Genomic DNA, 21,351 nt, shown 5'->3' on the forward strand with positions numbered 1-21,351 from the left:
TAATTTTCTTTGCTAAACCAGAATAAGCTATACAGATATAACCACTTATATACTGGTATAATGGTGTCCATGCTTTTTGGGAGGGTTTTTGCGAGCCACTTTAACTATGCTGGCACAGTTAAAGCAACAACACTTTTAAATGTAGACAAGACCTCAGATTTGTGAGAGCCTCAAGCTAATAAAACTTTACGTGGTACAGTAGGGGCATGATTTTTTATGACACTACTATTCTGGAAATAACCCTAGTGAAAACACAGTTATACCAGCAAAAAAGTACTTTTGCCCATATATCTTATTTCATTCAGGGATATGGTATAATAAGCTATACCTGCAAAAGCACTCCTGCATCTACATTGGGAGGGTGCGCCAATACAGCTATCCCACAAACCTTTTTCTAGTGTGGACAAGGCCTAAGAATGTGGGCAATTGAATTCCCCAGACAAAATTCCCCTGGGCTCAGGAATTTTCCCCACATTGTGTAAGATAAGAAGTTTTTACCTCCTCTTCCTTGTTCACTTAGAAGGTCATAAACAAATGGCACCACACTCAATAAGAAATACTTGATGTTGCTACAATATCTTTCAACCCAAGGTGCTTATGCAGCACCACATAAATAATGTGACATCTGGAGGGTGCTGCACAACGCTAGAGCAAACCCCTGCTCACACAAAAAGCCCTGCACGGGTCTTTAAAATTCATGCAGAGCTGGCAGTTTTTAAGGTCTCATCTGAAAGACCCTCAGAGTAAAGTGCATCCACCTACTTGGGAAGGGTGAATGGCTGAGTCAACCTGTGACATCAGAGATCCTGTGTGTTTGAAACCTTCTCCTCTCCTCACGGAGTTTGCCAGCTGACCAGCAACTCTGTAACAAGGTCTTGATCTCCCACCCTGCTCCTGGGGCTTAAACTTCACTCTTTCCCATGCCATTCATTTCTCATTCCAGGGTACGCAGCTTTCTGAACTAAAGAGAGAGCAGCTGGACTGTGTAAACTACTGGAACTAATATCTCCGGCATTCATACCTTGAGGATGATGGGCGATCCCGGCTTCTGATCCAAAACCCCAGTAGGGCTCAGAAGCTCAAATGTTGGGTTTGGGTAGTAAACAAACTTAGTGTCATTATAGATCAGCAGGGACTGCACATTGTTAAAGACAAAGCCAAATTCATCCGGTCGCTCGACAGCATCCAAGCCAGGTCGGTACTCGGGAGTGAGGGGTGGAGCTAAGCAAGTCAGGGTAGTTGTGTTCACAGTCTTACAGACCTGGAGTGGAAAGGGAAACGAGAGAGGAAGATTAACACTTTGAATGAGAAATCTCTTTTACGGTCTGATCTTTGCCCAGACATAACACTCAGTGGCAAATTGACTTCTATGAAGTTACACTCATTTAGGCTTTGTCTACTGTACGGTTGCTAATTGTCTTTTAAAACCCTTACACCAGAGCTGAATTTGGCCCTTTCAGACTGGAAGATACCTAAGACTCCAAATCTATACCAGATGAAACCGGCCATTGTCATCAGACTTGTTTAACTGGCCTCTATCTGAAATAGCTGCATTCCTATTCCTAGTGGGGAAGGTGCCCACAGCATAAAAGCTACTATTATGGTTGCTGGCCTGAGCAGAGGGTTTGGGAGGTGAATTTTCTTCTCAGTTTAGAGCTGGTCTTTCCAGGGCAGGTCAGAGACATGTGGCTAGAGGGCCAGGATATGGGAAGCTGAGAAGGGTCCAGAGGGGTACATATTACACAGGAAGGACCATAGTTCTAACCCACTGGCAATAATGTGAAAGTGTTACCAAAGCTAATCAGTGCAACTCACACACACATATGCACACAGACACATGGAGTTGCAAGGTGATGATAAAACCTCTTGCAAGCACTCTCTTTTGTGCTGATCTGAACCTGGCTGCAGTCATTGCTTTTAAAAGCATGGTACTCAGTAGCGTTGAAAGGGGTTTCAGCTGCATTTGTCTATCTTATGTCTCTCCCTCTGCAACTTGGCGAGTAGGAAAGAGGAGAGCAGACTAGAATTTGCCTTTATGCTGAGCCTGTGAACACCTGGTATCTTTTTAAACTTTACAATGCAATGAGTTAGGGACTGAGGACCAAATTCAGAGGAGTCTACACTAGTTTAAATGAGTGTGAGTGGGTGTTACTGACATGTCATGGGTGGGTGGAAGTGAAGGGCTGTAGCAGGAAAAACAGACAATAAGAGGCAAAAGTGGTGCTTATGGAAGTCAAATCATGTCTCTCTCTCTCTCTCACACACACACACAGGTTGAGATAATACAGTGAAGGGGATGTCAGCATTTTCTGAAGGAAAACTTATTTGAAATATTTGCCTATATAAGTTACCCTTATGGGCTGAAAGCCGGCTAGGAGATTTTGGAAGGAGCAGGTCGAGGGATAGTCTGCATCCATAGCACCTGAGGCTGTGATGTTATTTGTCCTCACATTTTTTCAGGGCTTTGGAGCAGAGCCAGGAGATGGAGCGTGGAGCAGCTCTGGAGCAGTGCAGCTGCAGGTTTTCGCCTGGAGCTGGAGCGGAGCTGGAGCACTGCTCCAAAGCTCTGCATTCTATTGAGCCTCGCCAGTACTTGAAGAGGACAGGAATGCCCCAAGGCTGTAACCAGCTATGTGGGTTCTACAGAATTTTGCAGTCTTCCTTCCAAATCAGTCCTGAATTACCAGCACAGCATTAGGGAGGGTTACAGGAATAATACAAAAAACAGAGTTCTAATCTCTCCTGGTTTCTAATGGCACTAAGTTATAGGGACTCTTGTACGCTAGCTAAATCTGACGTGGCTAATTGCATTCCGCCTCTCTAAATTCCCTCTGCAGATTCTGATGGATTGGTATTTAGCCAGAATCATTTGCTTAAGCTTGAATCATTAAAGTCTCGTTTTTGAGAGAGTTTGTGTGTCCTCTAAACCAGCACAAGGACACAAGAGTGAAGCTGGAGATAGAGCTTCAAACTGAAAATGGCTTAAGCAACTAAAGAATCACAAACCAGATTGCTAAGTACTTTTTTCTCTGCTGCTGCTCTGTACTTGCCAAACACGCCTTTGAACTGGACCCATAATTAATGTCTGGTCTTGACTACACATTTGTGATCAGAGACAATCTTTTAATACCAAAGAGACAGAAGAATAATCAACTGATACTGAAGGATTCTAGGTAAAATGAAGGTCGACTCCTGCTGGGCTGAGGATGCCCATTGCTCCCCCTTTCTGTATGGGGAAGAGTTTGTTTGGAGGCAGAGCACAGCTTTCTCTGCTAATTTATTTAGAAACCAGGCCCTATAAAGCTTCAGGGGATGTTTATTTTGGCCTCCCTCCACAAACAGAAGATTTAATTCCATTCAGATTTGTGTATTTAGAATTATTTTTGTAATAATAATAATTAAAAAAAAAGTAGAACTTAGACCTGAGCACGGGGGGAAGGGAAAAGGCGTGACTGCTCAGTAATTAACCCTTCCCACGATAGCACTCAACAAGTTCAGTCTTTTTGCAACATGGAAAGAGTAGTCTCAGGTTCAACTGGTGATGAATGTTAAAGTGAGCATACATCTCATTACAGCGTGCATGGACATGGACACTACCTAGACACTGGCAAACTGAGGTTTGCTTCAGCTCAGCTTCCTTGAGTGGAAAGAGCTAAATTAATATTAAGTGTTATTTCTGCAGCATCAGGAAGAACAGATCACTGGACTGTCTCAAGAAATCTAGATTCAGTCCCCTGCTCTGCCGCAGACCCCCTGTGTGTCCTTGAGAGATTCATCTCATGTATGCTGTGCCACAGCTCTCCATCTGTAAAATGGGAAGGATACTTCTTCACCTCCCAGGGATCTTGAGATTTAGGTGCAAGTTCTGGGACGTACAGTTTCTTTTAATGGTTCTTGCGGATTGAGAACCACTGCTCTAGTCTTATACCAATTCCACTAATCCCACTTCTATCATTTTAGCAGAGACATTTCCTCCCCAACATGGTGGAATTCAAAAGACTCCTGAACCATTCACAGAACACTCAGCAAGCTGGGCCTGTTCTCTTTCCTACATCCGATATTCCTTCCACTATCCCCACAAAATCTGAAACACCTCCCTTCTTAAAATCAGTCTATCAAGTCTGACCCGGGAGCTTCTCTGTGCTGAGCAGATCTAAAAAGTCATTTTGCTTCAGAGTGAAAGCAAAACTGCTTCCATGCAGAATAGCTCTTGAAAGTCACTAAATAATAATAATAAACTGGATTTTTACAGCATTCTGGGTGCCTCATTCAGGCTGATAAAACATTCAAATGCACAACAGCTCAAACAGATAAAACAGGACAAGATAAATGATAACCATCATTAGTTAACGTCCAGTCGCTGTGTTTGGCGTCATAGCAGCACAAAGGCTGTTACCATGGCTGGGTGACCTTATTTGGACAACATTTCTAGCTGCCAGAATACGCAGAAATATTTTGTTCAACCCAAAACAAAATATTTTCAACTTTTTCAGTTCAGCCAGAGAACTAGAAAAACAAGTATTTGCAAGTGTGACAGCCTGGGACTACTCCTTTGCAGAAGCAAAGTAAGAGATCAATCTGTGCTTCCTTTTGCCAGTTCTTAGGGACGAAAGCTCAGCTCAGTTGCGCTCAGAAAGGTCAAGAGAGGATAAAGGGCATCAGCAGTTCAGCCAGATACCAACCTGCGTCTATGTGCAGTAGGCTAAGGGTGGAGGTTTTACCGGTTTTTAAGGCAAAAGAAGGGCATGAAAGGGTCTAGCTAAAGAGCAGCACTGCGTATTTGGCACCCATGCAGTGGCCTGGGTATGCTGCCAGCTGTTCTGCTGAGTGCGCCTGGGAAGAATGCAATTTACATAGTCTGGGCCCAAAGAAAAAAGATTACAGTTCTATTTATTCACTTTTTAAGTCGCCATGGTGGTTTATGAAGTGTGGGACAAATGGTTTAAATAGAGCTAATTAGGAGAGAGGCACAAAAATAAGACTGAGGAAACACACACAGCCCCATGCACACAAGTCGCTAAAGAGCTACAGTCCAGCCCACGAAAGGGGTACCTTACTTTCTGCACACCAGCTCCCATCTGTGCATTTCTGTGTCATGCTGCAAAAGTGGGATCAATGTAGCCACTAAAAGCAAGTGCTGTTAGAGACACCTACTCCAGTGGTATAAGCACCCCGTTACCAGCAAGCCTGGTTGTTCTTGAACATCTGGTTGGCGTGACCTGCATGGTGCAGCTCCCTGCTTTCCTTTGTCCCCAGCAGCCTTTTCCCCTTGAACCATCCCATACGATGGAAGGCATCTTAGCAGGGAAGCAGTCTCTCAACTTATCTTGTGACTTGATCATTGCAGCAAGAGGGAAAAAGCAGCTTGAAAGCTTTTTGTTCAGTGGCGGATTCCCTCCCTTCCCCTCCACCCCCCTCCCGCCCCCTTGTGTGCTTGCTGGGCCCAGAGCTGCTATCATAGGAGCTGTATTTATGGTGTGACAGATACAGAGGGACTACTAAAAAAACAACAAACCCCAGGCTGGCAATTTCTCATTGCAAACCTAGCTGTGGGCCTGCACAGAAGGAGCAAGGCAAACTGATCCTCTGCCGAGCAGCTGGGAATTAATATCTGTTCTGTCTCTCCACTGAAACATGCCTGCAGGGATGAGACCTGGTGAGCCCCCATGGCTGCTGCCTGCTGGGAAGAAGAAGGGCTCTCAGGCTAGTGTATGGGGAGAGCATAGAAAAACTAAGGGCGATTTCAAAAAGAAAATGATTTTGCAAGGCCCAGGGGAGGGTTTAGACATTGGTCTTGAGGAGACAGACCTAATAGGGCTCTTTCATGTCTATCTTCTGAGACTTCTGGCAATTCTGTGCTGGCCCAGGGCAGCCCCTGTACCGTACAACCAGCCCTGGGTCACTGCATTTCCCATTGTCTGTGTGTCAAACTCACTCTGTACACTCGGCGCCCTCTCCTGCTGTTGGTTTTTGTATGTCTTGGATGATATATAGCTGGGCCTCACAATGACACAAGCGCCATGAGTCTCAACGATCCTAGACTCCCTGCTGCTTCCCGTCACTATGGGCCTCCACGGCTTGAAATACTGACTCCTCCTCAGCAGTCTCATCAACAATGCCCATTTGGAGCTGGGCCACCTTGCACCTCATAGGGCCATTCAGCAGCATAGGGCTGAAGGCACCAATTGCAGAATTCCCAGGCCCATTGCTGACCTAGGGAGTAAGCAATCAGGTGCAAAAAAATCCAAGCCAGGCCATGAAAGACAGCTTCCTCTCTTGAGGAGCTGCTGCCTAGGGGCTATGAGGGTCTGTGCTGGGGGTGTGGCTGTGGCAGCATGCCAGATTTGCATGCATTCAGCCAGCCTGCTGGCCAGATGGGGAACTCTGCTAAAGTGTTACGTCAGTGCTAGCACTTGGGGTCCCCAGCTGGTAAACACAACAAACACTGGAGGGTAAAGTTGACCTGAGCACAGGCTCCCTCCCCTAATGACAAACGAAAGGCCATATCAATTAATAACCTTTCTGCCCACTCTCTTTATTACAGCAGCACTGAGACAAAGGCTCCATCAGCACTTACGCTTTACCATTCACTGTCTCAGGCATTTCTACCTTCCCTGTGCAAATGAGTTCATTGCTCAGATGCCCCAGTAAACAGTATCTCAATCCCTGATCACAGCTCCTTTCAGAAATCCAGTTAAACAAAACAAGCAAACAATTCAGCTGGGACAGTTATAAATGGCAGACGCTTGAAAACACCTAAGAGGCCTTTCGGAGTTTGAGGTGCTTATATTTAATTAGAAAATTAGATTGGATGAGCGTTAGACGATTCTTCCTGTTACCCAGCATTTATATAGTGCTGCCAACGTACATGGTGTTTCTCAAAAATGGAGGATGGATTGGATTGATTGTGAGTGGTTCTGAAAAGAATTCACAAAGAGTTATATAAAAATGTAAGAGGCACGTATGTTTCAGGTGCTTCCAAATGGGATGAAGCAGCTGTGCCGCTGAATGTATCAGAACAGAAAACACACGGACTGCTGAGCAGGCTGGACTGGTCGAGGCAGAATGCACCTGCGCTGTTGCCTAAGCTACTAACACCACATTGGTTTCAACAGTTACTAAGAGGTAAAGGTGAGGCTACTTATCTCAAGACGGCTACAGGGGAAGCCAACTGCACTTTGATGACATCTACTTACGTTGACAGACTCCTTGCCATTGTACTTCACACGGATCCTGGGCTCCTGAATCACATCCAGGTTGAACCCCATGACTGTCAGAGGCGTGTGTCCGCTATAGAGAAGCATGAACACCAGATTAATGAGGTCTGGCAGGGAGAGCGGCAGCAGCGTATAGCGACTGTGCTCCAACAACACAGAGGCTTGTTGATCTTAGAAAGATATTTTCTGTGGAATCTACGGGAACTAGGTGACACAGTGGATTAATACACTATTGCTGAGCCTCTGGGGAGGGATGTCTCTCAAGTTAATTGGATTTTCTGGTCTCGACTGTCCCCCAGTGGAGAGTCACCTCCTACATAACATTTCAAGGCTCGGCACAAACAAAAGCAGCTGGAAGAAAAAATAAACAATTGGGACCAAATAAATAAAGACAATAGATTAGTCACCGTGTTTAACGATTTATACAGTGAGCCTTCTAAGTAACAGGGTGCTGCGCGATGAATGGCATGGGCTATGAAGGGATTGTTATTTCTCCCACTTCCAGATCGCAGCCACCTCTGGGGTTGGGCACAGCACAGACACTACATGTTGCAGAGGTCTGGCAGGACAGGGATGACAAATAACCTGTCTGGTTAGTCACATGGGAATGCAGGGAAGCAGAATAGCATGAGCCAGGTTGGAATATGGCCATGAACCTGGTGCTAATACCTCCAAACTTTTGCAAAAAGCACCATGGGATCTTTTATTATTTGGTTTTCCTTCTACTTTATTTGCTGGGGAGCACCTCCAGTAGCCCCACACCACCACCTTTCTAAAGAAAATACCAGCTATGTCTCTTTTAGCATCTCTACCAGTGATTCAAATGAGCCCACAAAACCTCTCTCACTCAAGATACCAACTCACCCTTGATTTCAGGCTGCAGGGAGGACATCACTTTTAACCCACCTTGGTCTTTTTTCAGACACACATATATCTCCCACTGGCAATTTTTTTTTTTAAATAACTGAATGTGAAATTAATGGTCCTGTTTCATCCCTTGTGCAGATTCCTGGCGTTACACCGAGGATGAATTTGGCCTAGCTTTTTAACACTCCACAAGTCAGAGTGATGCTGCAGCGCCTGCCAGCCTGTCCCTAGCAGTGAATCTTGGATAAACAGTACATTTTGATTAGCATCAGCTTTTTTTTTTTTTGGTTTCTGCTGTTTTTTGTTTCATTCCAGACTCTCCAGAGCTACAAGAAGGAGACTTTAATGAGCAATTGTGCACTTTGTCAGCAGATGGGAGTGATCTTGGGGCTTTATTTGCTCTCCCAGAATCTCTGCACAGATTGAGACTGCTGTGATTGCCTTGGTAATTACAATTGGTTTAATAACTCTGGACCTGATTTCCTATCTCAGGAAATGTGGATGTTGTGGATGTTTGGCAATGACTGATTCAGGACCCAGTGTGGGAGACATGCTATTCCAAACAGGCTCTCTTTTGTCCTTACCTGGTATATCCTGAGAGATGAGACTGAAGGCACATCTACACTGCAATGTAAGCCCAGGGTTCAAACTCAAGCTCATGCCTAACCCCCCTTCCATTTACACACACATTGCGCTAACCTAGGAATCGGACCCTCGGTCTCTGGACCCCCAGGGGATGGAGAGTCTGAGTCTGAGTCAAGCTGGGACACAGGGTTCAAGCCTGTTGCTTTGCGGTGTACATGCAATCCCACTTGACTCATGCTGTGAGAGTCCACCAAAAATATCCCACAGTCCCACGAGCTGACTTTCTTTGTCCTCTGGACAGTCAAGTTTTCCTGCACTGAGCCACAAACAAAGGACTAGAACACCCACATTCTGGGAGAGCGCTAGGAAGTCTGGCTATGGGTGGTTGGACTCAGGCCTGCATAATGCAGTTGTAGATGTTGGTGCCCCAGGTTTGGACCCAAGGTTCAACAGTTCCTAACCTGGGGTTACAAATGAGTATATACGCTCAAGCCCTAGGATAACCTGAGTACTACTAACACTGGACTTACAATGCAACGTAGACATACCCCAAGGTGTTTCAAAAAGGGTTTTCTGAGCCTCTGCAGCCACCATACAAGGATGCAGCTTCTAACTCTCACCTTGAAGCTGAACATCTCTAACACCCAGTGACTTTCAAGAGAGGGGAGGGTGCTCAGTGCCTTGCAGGATCAAACCCTAAATAGCAACGTCTTCAATACTGACACAGGTAAAATAACCCCTGGGTCACCTGACTCCAGCAGGATGTTGGCAAAGACAGCCAAACAAGCAAAGAGAATTCAAAAAGTATTCTCCCCGGGGGGAAGGTTCTAGGACTCTGAGCCCTGAACCATGTTTTCTAGTAGGTGAGGGACCAGGAAGGAGCATACTGATTTTTAAAGTTAGTGTGGATACCATGGCATGAGAGTTTTCAGTATGATTCCTAAAAGGGATGGAGGGCAAAGCAGGCCAGATGAAGGACAAAACAATGCCAACAGCTGCCTAAAATGCAATCAGAGCAGGTTTGCAAAAGATAAGTTTCCTCCCTTTTATATGTGGGTTTTTTTTGTTTTTTTTTTTTTTTGCTGTACATGAGCACATCTAAATTCAGGTAAGCACTAGAGATGGATCCCAATGTTAGGCCTGAATAAAGATATAGCAGACAAAACCAGGTATGCCAACCTGACCAAAGTCAGGCTAACAGAGGTTTGTGGGTAATCCCTAAGTGGAAAACACTGAAAAGCAGCAGCATGTCTCACAAGCCCCGGGAAAAAGTGAGATAAGAGAGAAGCTGCATTCTTGGCATAGTACCAGATGTGCTGTGTTAGGGCAGCTCCTTCGAAGAACTAATAAGAGCCCTAGTTTCCCAGCCTCCTTGTTTTCACTCCCTGGTTTTATTCTTTGTTTGTTTTTAACTCCCCTACATTTCTAACTTTAGGCATGCATGTATACTAAAGGTGTCTAGTTTCTAGTTGTTAGAAGAAGGGGGTGGGTTGCTCCAGTGAATAATTTATAACGCGACGAAACTGTCTATATAGGCTTATACTAAGATGTAAAGAGCAGGCTGGTTCTCTCTGGAGACAAGCTGCTCTCTGTTGATGCGTGCACTTGTCAATAAAGAGCTTTTAAATCGGACCTTGCTGGTGTTGCCTGTCTCTCTCGCGGTCAAACAACGAACTTTGCTGTCTGGGTTAGAGTCCCTGACACCAACTAGAACACTGGGTTGCAGCTTGTTCAGATTATGGAGTAAATTTGGCTTGGGGATCACCTCCATGGTTGCAAATTTATCCAAACAGCTGGTGTCTGCAGGAATAGGCTGGCAACTGCATGGGGGGTGGGGTAGTTCCTTCTCTACACTTTCTGCTTCCAGGTGAACCAGGACCCTGGTAGGAGAGGCCTCCTGCACAGTATTTCAACATTGCCTGCCTCTGGGTGGAATACGGGGCAGAGGGAATGAAAAATAATGAAATACCTTAAAAAACACTGCCATTTGAGTCCAGGGTGAAGGCCTAGACCTGTTTCCATAGAATGCAACCAGCTTGCATGTCTTTAGTTCTGTTATATCTGGTGAGTTTGCTTCTGTGCCATGCATTCGCTCCCACTGGGGAAGGAAATGTGATAGAAGCTGTAAGAGACTCATGTTACCTGGCTATGCTCCACTCGGGTTCGATGCGCAGCACTCTGGGGTCATCAATGTATTCAAATTCCAGAGTGCTCTCCAACTGCGCCCGGTCCACACTCACAGAGACATGGATGGGGCCCAGGCCATGTGCTGATGGAGCAGACACACACACAATCTCATTCATGGACCTCCTTTGAAAAAGAGAAACCAGAGAGCCATTAGCCAGAGAGTATCCGTGATACAGGAATGGGAACCCTCTTACGTTTCCATAGTGCCACTCCTCCAAGGGAAGGCTCTACTACATCCACTGCAATCACGACTTGACCACAAATGCAGCCATTTCTGTGGTGGGATGTGGCAGCTGTTAATAACCCAATAGCAATGTTGCCCACCACTTTAGGACAGGAAGTGAATAATGTGCTTTCCAAGTGGAATCCTGTAGGGAGGCAGGTGCTCCAGACACTGAGAATTCATTAACATCACGGAGGAGCAATGAGAAAGTCAGACTCCCTGAAATTACTCTTTGTGCCAAGTGGTAGCCTCCCACATCCGTCTGTGAACCTGCTGCCTTCTCCTGGGAGTGTGAAAGCAGATGGCTGTTTGGACCTTGAAAAGCAGCCAGTCAGCCTGAGATGGGCCAGGCAGAACTAGAAAAATATCACTACTCTCTTTGCAGCTTTGTTATCCTGTCCCCCTTGTGGAACTGGGAATGAACGTCAGGACTTGATGCCTGGTGGTTGGACAGACCAGACCATCTGCTTCTCTAAGAGTCCCAAAGAACTGCTATGTGGGCTGCTTAGCACCATGTTTAAACAATAGAAAGGGATCAGTTAGTGGTTAGAGTAGGGGAATGAGAGTCAGGACACTGAGTTCGTCTCTCAACTCTGCTACTGATTCACTCTGTGACATTGGGCAAGTCACTTACCATCTCTGTGTCTCAATTCGTTCATTTCCGAGACGGGTCTAATAACACTTGTGTAGTTCGTAAGTGTACAGTGAAGTTAGTGTTGTCATGAAAGATGCCAGACTGACAGCCCTGGAGATTGAGTTTTATATTTATCCACAGATGGCATTGGTAGTGGTAGGACAAATGTGTGTCTCAACTCTGACCCAGAGAGAGGAGAGGACAAGGCAGGCTCCACTGCCCATTTAGTCCTGGGCCTGACTGCTGGGAATGGCAACAAGGGGAAGGAGACACTTAGTGCCAATCACAACAGAGCTACTTGAAAAAAAGACTTTAAATCATTTGGATTAAATTTGGTTTGGAACCTTGTCTCCCACTCTCTCTTCCATCTTCCTTTTAACCCTTTCCTCCCATCTTCTCACTCTTCCAATTTGATCTATTTTAACAAAGAATACGTTCTTCACTGTGGGGCGACTTGCAGGGCCTGTGTGGGGAGTGGTGGGCAACAGCAATAATTCTTTGCCAACTGTCGTTGCGACAACTCGATTCCGTGAAAAGGAGCCCTCTTTTCATTCCTTTCCTCCACTCATCTCTCACATTCTGGGAATGGCACTCCAGATAGTCACACAGCCAGCATTGTTCAGACAGCGCTCACTGCTCTTTCAGCTGCCTTTTATCTCCCACATCCCCATGGCCTTGCATTGGTGCAGAGGCTTTAGTATGCTGGAGATCAGAATTCACAGGGCCCTGCTTAGTCCTTCCATGAGATTCAGAGTGATGCATCACTGCTGGCAGAGTCACTCTGAGCTCCCTGTGATCAGTTAATTAGCTTTCTGTGCTATTATTATGTCGTCATGGTGAATCTACCCACTCTTCCAAGAGAAGGGAGAACGGTGGAAGCTGTAATTAGAGGGAATCTCATTAGAAACTGCTTCATCTAATCAGGCCTTCATCTCCCTCACCTCTACAACAATTCGAGTTCATTGCCACAAAGCAGGCCAAGGACAACACAGCCCACAGTGTGCCACTGCATGGCAAGATGGTGTAATTTATATACTGCTGTTTGCTGTATTTAAGTTGCTGCTTGTCTGGTGTAATTAGAACATGCAGCTAATTTAAAGCGTGGCAGGATTTTGCAGGTCAGTATCTGCAGGTGGCCTGAAAATAATCATATAGTTAAGGGATTAGAGTATGAGGCTAATTCTGCCCTTGAATGCACACATGCCACTTCCTCCGATTTCAAATGGAGCATGTGCAATCTGGCCCTATGTTTGGGTAGAAGAGGAACTGATGATAAATAAACGATAATGTTTGGCCTTAGGGAAGAGTTCACTTGCACAGGAGTTTTATACCCCATGAAGTGTGGTGTTCTAGGCAAACAATAGCATTATCCATTATAGAGATGGGGAAACCGAGGCATAGAGAAGGTGACTCTCCCAAGGTCAGGACGAATCAGCAAAACTGGTAACAGATGCCAACAGTCCTGATAAAAAGCTCCATTCTAAACACTCAGCCACAATCTCTCTGATATGTGCTGTCCAATATGGAAAGAGGTAGGTTATTGGCCTATACTGCCCCTTTTTCTAATCTGGCCTGGCAGGAAGTAGGATATTGGATTAGAGTTTATATCTAAACTCTATGGGGCAGGGACTGTCCCTTCCTATGTGTGATTGCACAATGGGGCCCTGACCCTGACCAGGGCCTTTGGGTGAACAATACGAATAATAATAATAGACAGACCCTTGCTTTCTGCTGGTATAGTTGGGAGGTGCAGCACTGCCCTAGATGGACCCTTGTGCTCCTTCAGTGGGTGCAGAAGGGACACATCCCCACTGTTTTGGAGGAGCCTCTAAGCGGATGGCATTTGGCCTGATTTCATGACCCCAAACCAAACATTTTCCTGAAAGAGCAGATTCTTCCTCCATTGCCCCCTCACTCACCCTATAATCTTACACACCCTGGGTGGAATATTCAGAAGCACTCAGCGCTGGACTGACTCTTCCTCCAGTGGGATTAGTCAGGCTAATGCTGATCGCTTCTGAAAATCCTACCTGTGCTGAACAAGAGATATGAAGAGCATGTCCTGTTCCAGTGCGTACATATTCCATGTATGCTATGCAGTCATGTATGCAGCACCTGCTGTCGTCGTATGGAATGTATAGTCTGTTTGGGCGGGATTACAGCTCCTCAGGATGGACTGGCTTGAGGACTATTAAAAGGGATTCTACAATTGCTGTGATGTTTATTTGGGATTTTTGGAGGGGACATCATTTTAATATGCAAATCATGTAAGGGAATAACATTAATATACATCGAATCAACTAATTGCAATGACAGATTCAGCTGCTCTCACAGACAACATGACATAATGGGATTAATGAGAGGACGGGAGTTTGCAGCTGGAATAGTTCAGAAGCTGCACCAGGGTGAGGTGAAGGGATCACAACACAGACACACTCTGCCTCTTCTTACCCATAGAATTCGCAGGTCTGGTTTCCCAGGAACACAGATATGCTGCTGCCGGCACCCAGGTAGTGGCCACTGATGGTCACCATGGTCCCTCCAGACTCTGGACCACGGCTAGGGCTCAGGGAGCTCACTGCTGGATTCTTGAGAAGGAAAGGAAAGAAGGTGGTCACTGCTTTTGTCTGCTGGGATCAAGCCAGGATCAGATCATGCCTGAGGGAATATTGAGACACAGCAGAGAGAAAGAGTCTCCTTATTCTCAGTTCATAGGCCTGGTGCCACAGGCGCCCTGAGCAGCTGGGAGTAGCATATGCAGGGAAACTCACCTAAGCATTCACAACCCAATTCAGCAGCCAAATTCAAACAAGTCTCAACTGAGCATGTCCAAACTAGGATTTTTTTTCCCAAAGGCTTATAACTCAGCTAAATATGGGTGTTTCCCCCCCACAGAGAAACAGCAAAAGGCAAACTCCTAACAGGGCAACCTTCCTGCCAAATGTCAAGTCTTTACTCCAGATGGTTAGAATTTGGCAAAGTTATAATCAACAGAAAACAGAGTCTTATAATGGGAAGTGTTGGGCAACCTTAACTATATGCAGCACTATCAGCTCTGCCCCTAATACACATGAACCAATAACAAGAATATTGTGGTTGGAGGGTCTATCTCCCATCAGTGACAGGAGAAGTTATCTGGGCATTCCTGGGAGTTTACAGTCCTATATCCTCTTTGACATCACATCAGTGTTTCTATTGTAACAATGCCAGTTTTTACACTGCTTGCATCAGTGATGACTACTTATTCCTTTTAAGAGAATCTGCAGAAAGCAGGTACTCTTTTGTTTTCAATCAGTGGATATAACCAAATTTTTCACTAATGCTTCCACAATACCACTTTATGACTCATCTGCAAACTGAACGCATCCCATCTCCAATCCCTGGGTACTACCTGCTTCATAGTAGACAGTCAGCACATTGAGTAGGTGCTGTTTTCTCCATTGCTTTCAAACCGCAGCATATGCTTACAGGTATCAAAGGAACTGACAGACTGGATTAGACCAGCAGTCCATCCAGGGCAGTATCCTGGCTCTGAAAATGGTTAGTAGTGGATAGTCCAAAGGAAAGCACAAGGAACCTCAGAATGGACAAATATGGAATAACCTGCCAAGAGGGGAAGATTCCTTCTCAAGCAGTTCATGGTTGGCTTCTCTCTCTGTCTCAATTTTTATTTTATCTAATGACAATACCAATGCAATATGATTTGAATATTAAAAACAACATGATGTTCATCAAGTATCAGAGGTGTAGCTGTGTTAATCTGGATCTGTAAAAGCAGCAAAGAATCCTGTGGCACCTTATAGACTAACAGACGTTTTGGAGCATGAGCTTTCGTGGGTGAATACCCACTTCGTTGGATGCATGCATCCGACGAAGTGGGTATTCACCCACGAAAGCTCATGCTCCAAAACGTCTGTTAGTCTATAAGGTGCCACAGGATTCTTTGCTGCTTTTACATGATGTTCATCAGTGGATTATAAATCTGAACTTGGATACAGCAAAGAGAAGCAATTCAGAACTGAATGGACATGCCAGCTGTTAAGCAATTATTTAAATTTCCAGAAATTCAGAGTGGCTTTCAGTTAAACTTTCATGGACAGTCCCAGAACTTAACTGAGCTAAAAACTTGACTGGCAAATTAACACGGACCCTATAAGGATCCACTGTTTCATGCTGATACTAAGATCAACTTCCTAGAAAGCACAGTAATAGCAGAATTATTTGTCACTGGCTGATAAGAATTTTAATTATTGTAATTTTGGAATTATTATTCTAGATAAAGTAAGCACTTTGTGTTGGAATTCGTTCTGTTAAGCTTTTTAAGCACTACCATAAAACCATCTTATTTTACTTTCTGCAATTTCTCTGTTTTTATCTTTAAAATTCTCTTGCTTAATAAAGCTTAAATTTAAGAACTCCTGAGTGGGTGTGTACTTAACTATACTACTCCAAATTCATGAAAAATTACTTATCCGGTGTGTGCTTTATATTCTAATTACTGTAATGTTCTCTCATTGTAGTCACTCTTCTACCATATATGAACCCCTTTATGAATCCTACCAAGCACCTCACATCAGTAAATTGTGGCAAGAAGTTCCACAGGCTAGTTATGCATTATGTTAAAAAAATAAATAAATCCCTGTATCAGTTTTAATTGGTCACCTTTTAATTGTTTCTGGTGTTGCCTTGTTTAAGCATTACAAGACAGGGTAAAAGGTTTCTTTGAAAATCCAGGAAGCTTCCAAGAGGTAGCACCCTGAACACAGTGTGGGCTCTACCTTCAAAAGATCCTTCTCTTAAACAAATGAAAGGGGGAAGAGCAGGTGCTAGGGACATTAAAAAAAAAATTCCTATAACCTCCCCCAGCCAAAATGCCAGGGCAATCAAATAGGATTTCCCCATTTCTATCTTGTATGATTCCATGTCAATTATGGGAGATTTACAGATAGGCTCTCCAGGTAAAATGGGCGTCACCAAATTGACAGCATAGATCCTGCAGCATATCGGTCTCCTAATAAGCTCACTAAGGCATGAACCCTCTCAGAGTCGGAATAGAACTCTGTTGTAAGGTACCAATCAATTTTATTACTGTATTTAATGGAGTTTGTGGCTGTACTATGGGGTGGAAAAAAAACCCAAATAACAAAAAGGAAATTATTTACTTGAAGGTTTTGATGATTGAGAAAAAGAAATTATAATAATGGAAGTGCTGGAAAAACAGGGACAATGGAAGGAGCAATAATGCTCAGCATATGTTTAACGGGTTGCTGCAAGGTATTACACCAAGATTAATTTTTGCAATTACTTTCAGCTGGGCCCTGGTTAAAGACAAACCACAAGAGAGTTCCTTCTGTATAGCTAGGGAATTTTCCTTTAAAAACTGGCAATCTGAGAAAGACCAATAAGACGCCCATTGTCTGTTACACGGAAAATGGAATATTCAGGATAACCCAAAGAACCGCCCAGGAGCAGGGATCTGCATGGCTAAGGAGAATGTGAAAGCGACACAGGGCTTTTCACTTCAAGGCTGCCAGATTATCCAGCCCAGGTCCCTGATACAGATCTGGTAGCGGTAAGTGGCCTGTGGGAAGGATGTCAGCTCTATTCCCAGTGGGCTGGTGTTCACATCTCAGCAACTACTGCCACACCTGGCAATACACGAGACCTGTTGTTGGCGGCCTCTCTCCCGTGACTAAGGACTCAGTGGGCAATGGAGATTGAACTTCCCTCTCAGCCTTAGAGCTTGTGCCTCTAGGTCGAGCAACGCTGTTGGGAAAGGTTGTGTTGGTGCATCTCATGTCACAAGTGCCCTGAGCATATACAGTAGGCTTAGTTGACCCAAGCTGAGAGTTTGGCTCCCTTCATTAGCAACATTTTCATACAAAATTTAATCTGTTAATGGGCAAACGTGTTTAAAGCCCGTCTTTATTCAGGAAAGGGCTTAAGCACAGGCTTAGATTTTAACATATGCTTAAGTGCTTTGCTGAACTGGAGCCTTGAATTCAAGTTTCCCTATCTACAAAAGGGAGGATTTTAAAATGTTCCTCTTTTGATAGAATGAAACCCTGGTTTTATCATCACAACACTAAAGAAACGTCTTGTGTTTTTAAAGTTTGTAAACATGGACTGATGAGTTTTAATTAACATTTGTAAAGTGCTTTAAGACCCTCAGGTAACAGGTGCTACAGGAACGGAGCAGACTGCCCTCCTCCTCATTGTCTTCTCTGGTTACACTGATGTTCAGACTCCTTCAGCAGCCTGGCGGCACATTAATATTTTGCACCAGTGCAACGTCATTGAATAAATAAAATCCCAGGGCAATGTAGTGCTCATAACACTGAGAGATGGCAGGAGTTGGCCTCATTTATCTATCAATTAGTTTACAAATTGTGGACAATTGGTAAGTGCTAGTATTTCGTAGCATGCACAGATTCCACTCAGCATAAAATCAATGTGGTTGGATAAAGTGCCCTGTGAAGGTAAAAATGGAGATACAAAAAACTCCAGCTGTGTCTCACAAGTTTATGAATCAAAAGGCTGCTAATTAAATAAAGGAAAGACGCAATGATCACTCAACAAATGGAAATCCACTAGCCCAAAGAGTAGCTCTTGATTAAGTGCATGGATGGAATCGACACAGCATTAGCATCCTTAGAGGAAGTCATTCGATATCGGGGATGCAGAATTACTCCATTCCCAAGGAAGGTTGCAGGAGATATTTAAATATGTAGAGACATATAGTAAGTCAGATATATTTAAGATTCATGTGCGAATGATAAAAAATGGCTCTATCAGGCCTTCAGTATCTTAGTTTGACAAAGGTGATCCTTGGGTGGTCCCCAGGTAGTGATCAATGGCTTGATGTCTAGTTGGCAGCTGATATCAAGTGGAATGCCCCAGGGGTTGGTCCTGGGGCCGATTCTGTTCAACAGTTTTATTAATGATCTGGGTGATGGGATGAATCGCACTCTCAGCAAGTTTGCAGATGACACTAAGCTTAGGGAGAGGTAGATATGCTGGAGGGTAGGGATAGGGTCCAGAGTTACCTAGACAAATTGGAGGATTGGGCCAAAAGAAATCTGATGAGGTTCAACAAGGACAAGTGCAGAGCCCTGCACTTAGGACGAAAGAATCCCACATACCACTACAGACTAGGGATCGACTGCTAAGCATCAGTTCTGCAGAAAAGGACCTTGAGATTACAGTGGACGAGAAGCTGGATATGAGTCAACAGTGTGCCCTTGTTGCCAAGAAGGCTGACGGCATATTGGGCTGCATTAGTAGGAGCATTGCCAGCAGACTGAGGGAAGTGATAACTCCCCTCTGTTCGGCACTGGTGAAGCCACATCTGGAGTATTTGTCCAGTTTTAGGCCCCCCGCTACAGAAAGGATGTAGACAAATTGGAGAGAGTGCAGCAGAGGGAAATGAAAATGATCAGGGGGCTGGGGCAGGTGACTTATGAGGGGATGCTGAGGGAACTGGGCTTGTTTAGTCTGCAGAAGAGAACAGTGAGGAGGGATTTGATAGCAGCCTTCAACTACCTGAAGGGGGGGTTCCAAAGAGGATGGAGCTTGGCTGTTCTCAGTGGTGACAGATAACAGAACAAGAAGCAATGGTCTCAAGTTGCAGTGGAGGTCTAGGTTGAATATTAGGAAACACTGTTTCGCTGGAATGGGTTATCTAGGGAGGTGGTGGAATCTCCATCCTTAGAGGTTTTTAAGGCCTGGCTTCACAAAAGCCGGCTGGGATGATTTAGTTGGTGTAGGTCCTGCTTTGAGCAGGGGGTTGGACTAGATGACCTCCTGAGGTCTCTTCTAACCTTAATCTTCTATGATTCTGAATATGTACAGTGGAGAGCAGCAAGAAGCAACACAATTGATTTATCCCAGTAAATTAAATACAAAAGTAACATCTTCATTATTCTTCCCCTCCTGAGAAAGAGGAAAATTGTGAGCAACATGACACTAGTTCCATGGCAGGATAGTACCTAGCTACAGGATGAACTTACATTAACATAGTGCTTTTGCTCAGAAGATCTCAAGATACTTTACAAACAGGACCTAATTGAACTCAACAATTCTGTGAAGCAGGTAAATAGTATCACCATTTAACATACACAGAAAATAAAACAGAAGTCTGGGGACATACACTTAGGCCAGTGGAAGCTACAGGGGCTCAGTACATCTGAAAAATCAGACAGCTTGATTAGGTGCTTGTACAACATCACAGAGACGAGTCAATGTTAGAGTCATAATTTGAACTCGGGACTTCCTGGCTTCCCATCTCACACCCAAGCCACAAGTCCATCGAAAGCACACCCTCCTAGTATGTGTATCAGCCAAAATGAGAAAAGATGCTTTGGCTCACCCATCCCTCCCACTGTTTTTTCTCAGGTACTCACCACAAACATGTACTGTTGTGAGGACATGGCCATGAACTCAGGTTTGCACTCTCCGATGCAGAGGCGCACTGGACCGGAACTGATTCCTGGGAGTGCCTGCCCCATCTCACACACAATTCTGAAAATATAAAACCCATAAATGAGACCCTAGTAGGTGGACGCAGCAGTGACTTACTCAGCTGGATGGTTTCCTTTCTCCCTTTATTTTGACGTCTGCTGCTCTCCCCTTTCGAAGGAGCTAATTACTATTTTCCCCCCATGTAGCAGTTTAACAAAAAATCAAAATTAGACATAATTATTACAAGCTATAAACTCCAGAGCAATGCAGAGCACTAATGGCAAATATATTAGCCTGAAGCAAAGTGAGTGTGAAGTCCTCAGAGTAATGAATGAGTTCATTAAGGGAACAGCTTACATTGTAGGCTCCTGTTTAATCAGAAGTGGAGAGACCCAATAGGAGATGACAGACACAGGCCTTTGCGTAGAAGGTAAGTTTACTCCTTATACTGTTGAAAGAAGGTTAGGATACAGTATTCTTCATCTAGTCCAGATCAGTACCTGAGGATGGGCTCTCAGGCAGGGACGGGGTTAAAAATCATGGCATTTAGATGTGAACATGAGATACTCAATAGAAACATAATGGATCAGGATGGTAGCTCAGGATGGCGGGTAGGGAGAGAGGCATGAAAGAAAGTGTGGCAAGGCCCCTTCTGTGTTGCTGGACTTAGCGCTCCCTCCTCTGGCAGGACAGGGTCTGGGGTAAATCACCCCCACTCTGGAGTGTGACTGTCTTTCCTCTTTGGGGTTTGTTTCTCAGCACCTTCCCGGTAGGCATTGTGGCAGGCCTGAGGAGTGCTCCTCTGCCTAACAAAGGGAAACAAGTCTATAACACACTGAAACAAAAAGGGAATACCTTTCCCTGGCCCCCTCACTGGGGCAGGTGTTGTCCTGCCACTGGTCCCGGGGTATCAGTCCTTCCCCTAAACAGGCACTGGGTTTTGGGGGGGTCTCCCCTCTGGAGAGAAGCGCAGTCTCTCACGCTGGAGAAGCCTATCTCCCTGCTGCCACCAGCCTTGCAGCAGTTTGTCCCCACTCCCCAGGAGAAAGGTTTTAAAAGTTTTCAAGCCTTCCTTAATTGGACTCAGGTGTCCCTAAATGATCTGAAGAAACCCCTTCCCAGCTTGTAGGAAAAAGGGCCTTTAGCATTCTTGGGCTAACTGTCTGTTTCCCCAGACC

General features: G+C 44.9%; 1 protein-coding gene across 1 annotated transcript in view; it reads right to left on the bottom strand.

Moving 5' to 3' along the window:
* PLXNA2 (plexin A2) overlaps positions 1 to 21,351 on the bottom strand; it is a 334,324-nt gene that overhangs the window by 49,165 nt on the left and 263,808 nt on the right. Inside the window, 5 exon segments of the mRNA XM_030561685.1 lie at positions 1,022 to 1,261; positions 7,197 to 7,290; positions 10,812 to 10,979; positions 14,165 to 14,301; positions 20,116 to 20,233. Of these exon segments, the coding sequence (XP_030417545.1) occupies positions 1,022 to 1,261; positions 7,197 to 7,290; positions 10,812 to 10,979; positions 14,165 to 14,301; positions 20,116 to 20,233 (757 nt within the window).

The sequence above is a fragment of the Gopherus evgoodei genome, chromosome 4, assembly GCF_007399415.2.
Source record: "Gopherus evgoodei ecotype Sinaloan lineage chromosome 4, rGopEvg1_v1.p, whole genome shotgun sequence".
NCBI lineage: Eukaryota > Metazoa > Chordata > Testudines > Testudinidae > Gopherus > Gopherus evgoodei.